General features: G+C 37.4%; 1 protein-coding gene across 17 annotated transcripts in view; it reads left to right on the top strand.

The window, feature by feature from the left end:
* Positions 1-12,488, top strand: part of MLLT10 (MLLT10 histone lysine methyltransferase DOT1L cofactor) — a 237,435-nt gene that overhangs the window by 152,689 nt on the left and 72,258 nt on the right. For all 17 annotated transcript variants that reach the window (XM_058681732.1, XM_058681731.1, XM_058681737.1 and 14 more), the window contains one exon: positions 11,142-11,394. In XM_058681732.1, the coding sequence (XP_058537715.1) occupies positions 11,142-11,394 (253 nt within the window). The remainder of the gene's footprint in view (positions 1-11,141; positions 11,395-12,488) is intronic.

Genomic DNA, 12,488 nt, shown 5'->3' with positions numbered 1-12,488 from the left:
TAGTTGCTGTACCTTTTAACCAACTCTGAAATTGAGTAATGTCACTACTCCAGCTTTATTCTTGTCCTTCACTTTTGTGTTGGCTATTCTGTATCTTTTTACCTTTTCGTATGTGCCTTAGCATCAATTTGTCAGTATCTGCAAAAATTGACTGGGATTTTGGTTGAAATTGTATTGAATCTGTAGATCAATTTGGAGGAACTGATATCTTGACCATATTAAGTTTTGCTGTCTATGAAGTTGGGATATCTCTTCATTTATTTAGTTCTTTGATTTTGTTTATACAAGTTTTGTTGCTTTTCTCATGTAGACCTTATACATATTGTTAGATTAAAACTTTAAGTAATTTTTGGAGGTGCTTTTGTACATGGTATTGTGTTTTTAATTCAAAATTCCACTTGTTCCTTGTGAGTATATATGAAAGCAGTTTCTCTCTTTCATTTAACCTTGGTTTTGCAGTCTTTACGTAATTGTTTATTAGTTCCAGGAATTTTTTGGTCAGTAATTTTGGATTTTCTACATGGACAACCATGTTCTCTATGAAAAACCACACTTTCATTTCTTCCTTCTCAATCAGTTTATATTTTATTTCCTTTTCTTGTCTTTTTACATAAACTAGGACTTCCAGTATGATGTTGTAATGGAGTGGTTCCTGATATTAGTGGGAAAGCTAGTTTCTCACCATTAAGCATGATGTTAGCTGTAAGTTAACCAACTTTACCAAGTTGAGGAAGTTCCCCTTTTATTCCTAGTTTTCTGAGAGTTTTTAAACTTCACCCATTGTGAATGGGTGTTGTACTTTGTCACATGCTTTTTCTGCAACTATTTATTTTTATTTATTTTTTAAATGTTTATTTATTTTGAGAGAGAGAGAGATAGAGACAGAGAGCAAGCAGGGGAGGGGCAGAGAGAGAGGGAGACACAGAATCCAAAACAGAGCTCAATGCAGGGCTCGAACTCACGGACTGTGAGATCATAACCTGAGCCAAAGTTGGACGCTTAACTGACTGAACCCCCCATGCGCCCCTTTTTCTACAACTGTTGATATGATGTATGATTTTTTTTTATCTTGTTGATGTGATGGGTTACATTAATTTGTTTGAAGATTATTTATTTTGAGAGAGAAGGAGAGTGTGCATGATCAGGGGAAGGGGAGACAGAGAATCCCAAGCAGGCTCCCTGTTGTCAGTGCAGAGCCTGACGCTGGGCTCAATCCCACGAACCGTGAGATCCTGTCTCGGGGCTCCATCTCATGACCATGAGATCATGACCTGAGCTGAAATCAAGAGTCAGGTGCTTAACCGACTAAGCAACCCAGGTACCCCTCCATTCATTGATATTTAATCAATGAGTGTCTTCATATTTAAAGTGTTTCTTGTAGATAGCCTATAAATGAGTCTTTTTTTTTAATTTTTTAAAAATGTTTTTTATTTATTTTTGAGAGACAGAGAGAGAGAGTGAGAGAGAGATAGAGCGAGAGTGAGAGAGAGAGCACGAGTGGCCAGAGAGAGAGGGAGACACAGAATCCAAAGCAGGCTCCAGGCTCTGAGCTGTCAGCACAGAGTCCGACATGGGGCTCAAACCTGTGATCTGTGAGATCATGACCTGAGCGGAAATCAGACGCTCAACCAACTGAGCCACCCAAATGCCCCATAAATGAGTCTTGTTTTTGATCAGTTCTTTTAACTGGTATATTTAAACTATTTGTGTTTAAGGTAATTATTGATACAGTTAGGTTAATATTTCCCAGATTTGTAACTGTTTTCTATTTGTTGCTCTAGATCTTTGGTACTGTTTTTGTCTTCCAAATGTTTTCTACTTATCAGGGTTTTTGTTTTTCTTTCAGTTTAAAAAATTGTTTTTAGTGTTAATTTTGATAGAGAAACAGAGTGTGAGTGGGCAAGGGGCAGAGAGAGAGGGAGACACAGAATCCAGAGCAGGCTCCAGGCTCCAAGGTGGTCAGTACCTCATTAATGGCAGAATGCCCCCCCCCCCACTTTTAAAAAATGTTTTAATGTTATATTTTATATTTGAGAGAGAGAGAGAGAGACAGAATCTGAAGCAGGCTCCAGTCTCAGAGCTGTCAGCACAGAGCCTGATGAGGGGCTCGAACTCAAGAACTGTGAGATCATGACCTGAGCCAAAGTCAGATGCTTAACCTACTGAGCCACCCAGGTGTCCCATAATGGCCTTTCTCCTTGCCAGGCTTCTTTGAGGGAGCCATTCTGCCGGGCCCTGGTTGGAAAGGGAAGAGCGGATCTATTGTGGGAGAGGGAAAGCAGCAGAGCAAGTACAACTTCCCGGTTATCTGTCCGAAAGCGGAAGGGGAGAGGTGACCGTCCTCCTAAGGATTCTAATTGAGTTTTTTTTTAAATGGTTCCATTTTCTTTCATTTCTTAATATATCAATTATACTTTTTTCATAGTTGCTCTACTGTTTGCAGTATATATAAATATAGAGCTAATCCAAGTTCACTTTCAAATAATTCTACACCACTTCACAGTTAGTACCTGTACCTTATAATGACAGAATATTCCTAAATTCCTCCCTCCCATCTTTTCTGTCAATGCTGTCATTCATTTGAGTTATACAGAAGCACATGTAAGCGTATATGTGCTTAAGACTATACAATCAAACCTATTGTTGCTATCATTACTTTGAACACTGTTAGATCAAGTAAGTATAAGAAAAATCAGAGTTTTAATTTTACCTTTGTTTATTCATTCTCTGATGCTCTTCTTTATATAAATCCAAATGTCTGAGCTGTATCATTTCCTTCTCTCTGAAGAATTTCTTTTCACATTTCCTGCAAGGTAGACCTATGGCAACAACTTCCCTCAATTTCTGTTTGTTTGAGAAAGTCTTTGTTTTCACTTTTGAAGGATGATTTTGCAGTGTACAGAATGCTAGGTCTTTTCCCCCCTATCAACACATTATTTCATATCATTCTCTTCTTGGTTGTATTATTTCTGAGAAGTCAGTTGTAATTCTTATCTTTGCTACTTCATGGATAAGGCTTTTTCCCCTTCCAGCTTCTTTTCAGTACGTGTGTGTGTGTGTGTGTGTGTGTGTGTGTGTGTGTGTGTGTATTATCTCTGATTTCTTGTAGTTTGTGATATACATACCTAGGTGTATTTTTTTGACATGTGTCTTACTTGGTAGTCTCAGAGCTTCCTGGATTTGTGGTATGGTTTCTGACACTAATTTGGGAAATTTATAGTCTTTTTTGATTCAAATATTGCATCTCTGTTCTCCTGTCCCCTCCCGTCCGTTCCCCTCCTCTCCCCTTCCCCCCTCTTCTCTTCCCATCTCTTCTGTCCTCTTAAGTTTTTTTACATGCTGGACCAGAATCCCAGAAGTGTTAATATAGGCATTTAATACTACAGACTTTGTTCTAAGCACTACTTATGAATTTTGATATGTTGTATTTTCGTTTTTATTTAGTTGAACAATACCTTGTGGTGTCCTTTTGATTTCTCATTGATCCATGGGTTATTTACACGTAGATTATTTACTTTTGAAACATTTGGAAACTTTTCACATATTTTTTTGTACTGATTTCTAATTTAATATCTTTGTGTTATGTAATTTCTTTTAAGTTTTTTAAGATTAAAAAAATGACACACAATATGGATTATTGTGTGTAATGTCCTGTGTGCTTTTAAAAAGAATGTGTATTCACTCTGCTCCTCGTATATGGAGTTTTTCTGTAAATGTGAGGTCAAGTTGATTTATACTGTTTAAGGTCTCCATATGCTTACTTATATTTTCTGTGTACTTGTTCAATTACTGAGAAGACGCTTTGGATCTCTCTTACTGTAGTTATGGATTTTATTATTTTTCCCATTTTCTTTTTCTGTCAGTTTTAATTTATTTTGAAGGTCTCTTATTAGGTGCAAAAGCGTTTAGGATTTTTTATCCTCTTGATAAATAGGTCTCTTTATCCTGGTAATATTCCTTGTTCTGAAATTTATTTTGTTTGTACTAATGTTGTGAATTCAGCCTTCTTTTAATCAGTGTTAAATTGATATTTCTTTCCCACACTTGCACTTTTGATATCTTTGTGTCTTTATATTTACATTTAAAAAAAAGTTTATTTATTTATTTTGAGAGAGAAAGCAAGCAGAGGAGGACAGAGAGACGGAGAGAGAGCATCCCAAGCAGGCTCTGCACTGTCAGCGCGGACCCCATCGTGGGGCACAATCTCAGGAACTGTGGAATCCTGGACTGAGCCGTAATCAAGAGTCTGACACTCCCCTAACTGAGCCACCCTTAAAGTGGTTTTCTTTTTTTTTTTTTTTTTAATTTTTTTTTCAACGTTTTTTATTTATTTTTGGGACAGAGAGAGACAGAGCATGAATGGGGGAGGGGCAGAGAGAGAGGGAGACACAGAATCAGAAACAGGCTCCAGGCTCCGAGCCATCAGCCCAGAGCCTGACGCGGGGCTCGAACTCACGGACCGTGAGATCGTGACCTGGCTGAAGTCGGACGCTTAACCGACTGCGCCACCCAGGCGCCCCTAAAGTGGTTTTCTTATAGGCAGCGTATAGTCTTGAGTTTTTTTTTTTTCAGTGTTATAATCTCTGCCTTTCACTGGAGTGTTTAGTTAATTAGCATATGATTATTGATATTCTTGTATTTAAAGCTATCATTTGCTAATCCTTATTATTGGCCTGTTTCATCTTTTTTTCCTGTCTTTGTCATTGAATATTTTTTATGATTCCATTTTGGCTGCTTAGTAATGATTCTTTGTTATTTTATTTATTGGTTGCTTTGGGGTTTATGTCATACATGTTTTAATTTATCAGAATCTGCCTTCAAATGATATTATGCCATTTCACATATTGTGTAAGCATATACAATTCAGGGTTGCCTGGGAGGCTCAGTCAGTTGAGTGTTTGACTCTTAATTTGGGCTCCCAGGCATGGGATTGAGCCCTGGGTCTGGCTCTGCACTGAGTGTAGAGTCTACATAAGATTTTCTCTCTCCTTCTGCCCCCTCCCCTGCTTATGCGTGTACGTGTGTTTTTTCTCTCTCTCAAGAAAAAAAAAAAACAAACAAAAGAATATACAGTTTAGAATTTACATATTTGTAATTCTACCTTTTTTGGTTCTGTGCTATTTTTGTCATATTTAAAATTTTTATATATATTATTAAACCTCACAATTGTTACTAATTTTAGTCTAAGCCTTCAGTTATAAAGGGATTAAATATTTAAAAAGTCTTTTTTTTCCCCCCAAACTTTATTTATTCATCTTGAGATAGCACAAGCATGGGAGGGGCAGAGAGAGGGAGAGAGAGAGCATCCCTGAAATCAAGAGCCAGTCGTTTAACTGACTGAGCTCCCCAGGCACCCCGAAGAAGTCTTTTATATTTACCCATGTAATTACTGTTTCTAGGGTTCCTAATTACTTTGTGTAGATCCACATTTCTTTTGTTGTTTTCTTTCTGCCTCAAAGACAGCCTTTAGCATTTATTGTAATCTTGCTTTGCTGATTAGTTCTTTTAGCTTTTTTTGTTTGTTTGTTTGTTTGTTTAAAATCTGGAAGGCAATTAAAGTTGACCTTTGAAGAATGTAGTGGTTAGGGACCCCTCCCCCCCCCCCCCAGCATAGTAGAAAATCTGCATATAATTTTTGACTTCCCTAAAACTTAACTTCTAATAGCCTGCTGTTGACCTAGAAGTTTTACTGATAACGTAAACAGTCAATTAACACATATTTTGTATATGTATTATATACTGTGTTCTCACAATAATATAAGGTGGAGAAAAGAAAATGTTTTTTAAGAAAGTGATATGGAAAAGCAAATACATTCACAGTGGTGTTTTGTATTTATTGAAAAAATTGTATAAATGAAGTCATACAGTTGAAACTGGTGTTGTTTAAGGGTCAGCTATATATTTTGCCTTTGCTTTTGAAAAAATATTTTAGCTTGGTATAGAATTCTAGGTTAAAAGTTTTTTTTTTTTTTTTTTTTTAAGTTCATTTATGTTGAGAAAAAGAAACTATGCACAAGTGGGGGAAGAGCAGAGAGACAGGGAGAGAGAGAATCCCAAGCAGGCTCCCTGCTGTCAGTGCAGAGCCTGATGCTGGGCTGCAGCTCACAAACTGTAAGATCATGACCTGAGCTGAAAATCAAGAGGCAGATGCTTAACCAACTGAGCCATGCAGGTGCCCCTGTTTCTCTGGTCTTTAAAGATTTTTTATTTACTCTTGTTTTCTAACTTGCATTATTTCCATGAGAAATCTGTTTTCATTCTTAACTTTGTTTCTTAGCAGATAAAGCATTTTTTTTTCTTTTTCAAAACTCCCTGGCTGTTCTTACCATTTTCTCATTATTGTTGGTTTTTAATGATAAGTAGTTTGATTGTGATGTGGATTTGTGGATTTTTCTTCATGTTTCTTGCGCTTGGAGTTAGTCGATCAGTAGTAGATTTTATAGTTTTCATCAAATTTTATAATTTTTTTCCTGCTTCTTCACATTTTTTCCCTCCTACTTTCCTTTGGGTACTCCAGTGACATAGGCCGCTTAACCTTGTCCCACAGCTCACTGATTCATCCCTGTACTCCCAAACTCCCTTTTAAAGTCTTCATTCCTTCTGTGCTTCATTTTTGATAGTTCCTGTGCTTTGTTCTTAGACTTGTGTGTGTGAAAAATTTGCGGCTTTTATCAGACACTTGAATACTATATAATTAAAAAAATATTTTAGCCAGCGTTATTACATTGGATCATGTTGGTACAAGACATACAACTGTGGTGGTTTCTTTTCCCTCTGCCTCTTTCTCCCAAATGTGGATTACAGGCAACCAAAGTTTTGAAAATATCTGTTTTTTTGGTTAGCCTGTTAGAGAATCATTGTTGACTTGTGAGTCTAATTTAAAATTTTTTGAAGTTGGGTGTATTTTTGGCTCCAGTGAGTACTGTTTAGTAGGTATACCAATTGCATCTTATCTGAGGACTAACAATCGTAGCTAGCCACAAAACAAAAAATCATACATGTTCTAAATATTTAAAAGATTCATTAAGTTGCCTTTAAATCACAACATAAACCGAAGTATGCATGCATTTCCTTAGAGACTCTCAATAAGACCAAATATGCAGTTTTATCTCCAGTGGAAAAGGGGGGAAAAAAGACCATATTTTATTCAGTCAAGTTCCAAATGAAGTAGTTTGTTTTTTATGGGTTAATTTACATGGAAGGTGTGTATTTTTAAGCACTAGAATTGCTCTCAGCAGTGAGATGCTCATGCAACGAGAGTTATTTAGGTTGAGAAACTAAGGAAAGAGTAGATTTGCGGCATTAGGTTACTCCTTGTGTCTCAGCTCCTCCCCACTGCCCTCTCTTACTTCTTTTCCACTTCTTGATTTTGATTAGATTGTGTATTTGTAATGGAATTCCACCATTCCATATTATTTAAACTGTGTATTATGGAACAGATATGCCTTTTTTTTTTTAATTAAAAAATTTTTTTTAAATGTTTGTTTTTGAGAGAGAGAGAGCACAAGCAGGAGAGGGCAGAGAGAGAGAGGGAGACACAGAATCCAAAGCAGGCTCCAGGCCTTGAGCTGTCTTCAAAGGACCTGACACGGGGCTCAAACTCGCGAACTGTGAGATCATGACCTGAGCTAAAGTTGGATGCTTAACCAGCTGAGCCACCCAGGTGCCCCTGGAACAGATACTCTTGAATTAACTTAGAAAGGTGGAGTTAAGGTGGAGATCTCTTTTTGAGTAAAATCATACAGATTTTTCCCTCTTGTTATGTGTAATTTTTAAAAAGAGCTGTTAGAATCTTTAGCTAAAGTTTTATATTTTTCTTGTTAAAACATCTGATATTTCGGGGGTCACCTGGGTGGCTCAGTTGGTTGAGCATCCAACTTTGGCTCAGGTCATGATCTCACACTTCCTGGATTTGAGCCCCACGTTGGGCTTTGCACTGTGACAGCATGGAGCCTACTTGGATTCTCTGTCTCACTCTGTCTGTCCCTACCCTGCTCACATGCACTCTCTCTCAAAAATATATAATAACTAAAAATTTTCTTAGATCTTTGATAATTTTTAAAACTTAGAAATAACTTTAAAAAAAAGAAAATGTTATGGGAGCGCCTTCAGTCGGTTAGGCATTTGACTTCGGCTCAGGTCATGATCTCGTGCTCTGTGAGTTCAAGCCACGGGTCGGGCTCTGTGCTGGCTGCTCAGAGCCTGGAGCCTGCTTCAGATTCTGTGTCTCTCCCTCTCTCGGCCCCTCCTATGCTCATGCTCATGCTCTGTCTCTGTCTCTGTCTGTCTCTCAATAATAAAAAAAACGTTTAAAAAGAAATGTTACGATTTTGTTTAGTATGACTTTTGTCAGTGAAATTTGCTTAATTTGTATTCATTGCTTTCTTTGTAATACCTTTTCTTCCATGTGGCATACTTTCATTGGGTTTATGGACATATTTATACTTCAAGGGTAAGCAAGGATATTCTATTAAATGAGTGGGAAAATTGACCAACGCTAGTTTAGGTTGGTATGTGGAAATAGTATATTTTTGTGTTTGGTTCTCCACCCAGTTTTTTCTTCTTTGCTTATTTGGTACATGGTCAAAGTTCATGAATGAAGAACATCACTGTGTTTTCTTTAGATGACTTTTAAACTTCATTAGGCTTGTATGTGAATGGGATGGAGAACCTCAACTCGTTATTAGAAAAAAGTATTTGAAAAGTAAAGTAGGTGGTTCCCAAAGTGACCCTGCCCAGCATGGAAACATTCATGTTTCTAAAGTAATCCATGAAGTTTGTTTTTGTAAGTTTATTTATTTATTTTGAGAGAGAGTATGCAAGCAGGAGAGGGGCGGGTCGGGGGGATGGGTAGAGAGAGAATCCCAAACAGGCTCCGCACTGGCAGCACAGAGCCAGATGCGGGGTTTGAACTCATTGACCATGAGATTGTGATCTGAGCTGCAGTCACATGCTTGACCAACTGAGCCACCTAGCCCTCCCCCCCCACCTTTTAAAGTTTATTTATTTATTTTGAGAGTGTGCAAGCAGGAGAAGGGTGGAGAGAGAAAGCATCCCAAGCAGGCTCCTCGCTGCCAGCACAGAGCCTGACGTGGGGCTCAGACGCACGGACCGTGAGATCTTGACCTGAGCCGAAGTTGGACATAAAGCAATCCATGAAGTTTAATCAGCCTAAACATGATTGGCTTTCTCCTAAAACTTACTCTGGGACCTTTCTTTCTCATTTGTGGAGTCTGTGTTATTAGAATAGTGATTGGTTTGTTTTTATGAGATAACGTCTCTCGTACTTGATGAAAATCTGTTTGACAGTGTGATGATGTGGAGTGAGGACAGTATCAAGACCAAGTAGCAGACAAGTAGTAGTGAAGAATGTTTGATTTGCAGAGCATTTGAAGTCTTCTTTCTTTCTGCATTTTGAACGTTGATTTTGCTACAAATGCCGACTATTTTGACACCTGATTTTAGCATCCCTTTCTTGTTTTTCACATTTATATGATGGTTTGTATTGAGTGGTTTGTATTACAGCAGAGATTTTATTGTTTTTAATTTATTTATTTCATGTTTGTTTATTTTTGAGAGAGAGAGAGCGCGCGCAAGCGAGCGAGCATGCAGAGGAGGGGCAGAGAGAGAGGGAGACACGGAATCTGAAGCAGGCTCCACGCTCTGGGCTGTCAGCACAGAGCCCGATGCGGGGGCTCTAACACACGAACTGTGAGATCATGACCTGAGCCAAAGTCAGATGCTTAACTGACCCATGCACCCCTACATCAGAGATTTTAGATAGATGATTCAGAAAAATATTTATTCATTTATTTATTCAGCAGAAATTTAGGGCTGTTTGTCTTTCAGGCATTTAGTGAACGTAAACAGGGACAACAAAAATCCTGACCCATTGGACTTACAAACCTTATACTTCTTTTTTTCTTTTTTAACATTTATTTATTTATTTTGTTAGAGCATGAGCAGGGGAGGAGCAGGTGTGGGGTGAGAATCCCAAGTAGGCTCTATGCTGTCAGTGTAGAGCCTGACGTGGGGCTTGATCCTGTGAACTGTGAGCTCATGACTTGGCCTGAAATCAAGAGTTGGATGCTCAGTGGACTTAGCCACCCAGGCACCCCAAACCTTTTAGTTTGAAGCATGTTGATTAATATACATCTGTTAGAACACATTCTCACCTTTCATAGTCATTTAATTTACTATTATTTGCATATACCTTGTCTTAAAAATGATTGTTAAACTAATTGGAAATGATTGGAAACTAATTGTTTAGACAGGTCTTTATTTTGTATTTTTCCTAAACATATCTAGATCATGGGGGTGATTACAGATCCGTTTTAGGGTATATAATACTTTCTTTCAATTTTGTTTTTAATGTTTATTTATTTTCGGGGAGGTGGGGAGGAGGGACAGAGAGATGGAGAGAAAGAATCCCAAGTAGGCTCCATGCTCAGTGCAGAACCCCATGCCAGGCACATTCCTACGACCTTGAGATCATGACCTGAGCTAAAGTTAAGAGTTGGACGCTTCACTGACTAAGCTACCCAGGCGCCCCAATACTTTTAATTTTTAAAAATCTTAACTGCAGAGTATAACAGTTCCTTCATCTTAATACTTGGAAGAAATGGTTTGTTTTAAAGGCTTTAATCTTTCTGTTTTGGAAGGTAGCCTTCACCTGAATTAAAGATTCTTGCTCTGACCTGTGCTGAAGCCTTATAATCTCATGGATCTACTCCTCTAATGAATTTGTAGCACTTTATTTCTCGCTCCTTGTTGCCTTTGTGCTGAACGTTAAAGCTGATGGTAATTTCATGACTAGGAAGTAGTTTTTTCTTATTGAAAATTGTGTTGCTTGAGAAGCAAGTACCTTCAATACTAAAACTGTGTTGCTGAAGAACTATAACTAATATGTACTTTAACTTATTGTTGCAATGTATAAATATTTGCAATAGACTAAAATAATTGTTTTCATGTGATTTTCTTAGGTGGTCTCACTTACTTTATAACTGAAACTTTAATATGTTTATCTTAGAAGCTGAACAATTATTTATTATTATTAATATGCCTCCCCCTCCTCCCACCTATAGCTAAAATCTAATCCGCTCTTTTTTTCTTTCAACTTCCTTTCTCAATGAAAATGTTAGACTTACACAAGCACTAGCAGCAACTCTATATCTGGATCATTGAAGCGTTTGGAAGATACTGCAGCTCGATTTACAAATGCAAACTTCCAGGAAGTCTCTGCGCACACAACTAGTGGAAAAGATGTTTCAGAGGCTAGAGGGTCAGAGGGAAAAGGGAAGAAATCTTCAGCTCACAGCTCAGGTCAAAGGGGAAGAAAGCCTGGTGGCCGAAATCCAGGAACGACTGTGTCAGCAGCTAGTCCTTTCCAGCAAGGTATTAATTATGATGTTTTAGTTAACATAATTGTTCTTGCGATGATCAGTAGCAGTTAAGTTTTGTAAAATAATTTATTTTTTCTTTATAACTAATGGATAATTGGAGATTATTTTACGAATAGTTGCTGTAGTGAGATTACTTAAGACTAGTCTTCCTTGTTAAAATGTTTCTGGGACCTTTTATGTTATGACATGTGCTTCCAAAGCTGAATTGTAAATTTTAATGTTTAAATAGATGTGGAATAAAGTTTAAGTTTGGGGAGAAAAAAGAATAAAAGCTGGAGTTTTCCTTTCTGCTCTATAGAACAGTCTTTGTTTTTAATAAATTGTTATCATTTATCTTTCCTAATTAAACACTAGAATAGTTAAAGCATATATTTTTAGTAAGTAAACAAATACTGCGTAATTTGTAGGGAATCTAAATAGTTCTCAGAAAATAATAGCTGTTGATTATTAATGCATTTATTACAAAGTTTGAAGTTTAAAGTAGAATTTTGCTAAGTTTACATATTCTTTTAGTAAGGCTACTATAACAAGATGCCCATTTAATTTTGAATTTTAGTTTAACAACATTATTTTTCAGTATGTCTCAAAGAAATGCATGGAAAATATTTATACTGAAAAAATAATCTGTTCCTTAACTAAAATTCAAAATTAACTGGGCATGCTGTATTCTATACGATAACCCTATTTTATGGAGAACAGAATAACGCAGCTAAACTTTACAATCCATTAACCCTATGTTCTAGGTTTTTATCTTGTGTTAATCTTTAAGAATTTTTTTTTAATGTTTGTTTATTTTTGAGAGAGAGAGAAGGCGCGCACGCGCGCAAGCAGGGGAGGGGCAGAGAGAGAGTGAGACACAGAATCCGAAGCAGGCTCCAGGCTCTGCGCTGTCAGCACAGAGCCCAGCGCGGGGCTCGAACCCGTGAGCGATGAGATCATGACCTGAGATGAAGTTGGATGCCTAAGTGACTGAGTGACCCAGGCGCCCCTATTTTGTGTTAATTTTAAACTTGAACATAAATATTTTGAGAAATATAAATGTTAAAAACTGTTGGAGATAAATGTATTAGTGAAGTGTACAATATA

This window comes from Neofelis nebulosa, chromosome 8 (assembly GCF_028018385.1).
Source record: "Neofelis nebulosa isolate mNeoNeb1 chromosome 8, mNeoNeb1.pri, whole genome shotgun sequence".
NCBI lineage: Eukaryota > Metazoa > Chordata > Mammalia > Carnivora > Felidae > Neofelis > Neofelis nebulosa.
This window is presented reverse-complemented; position numbering and strand designations above follow the sequence as displayed.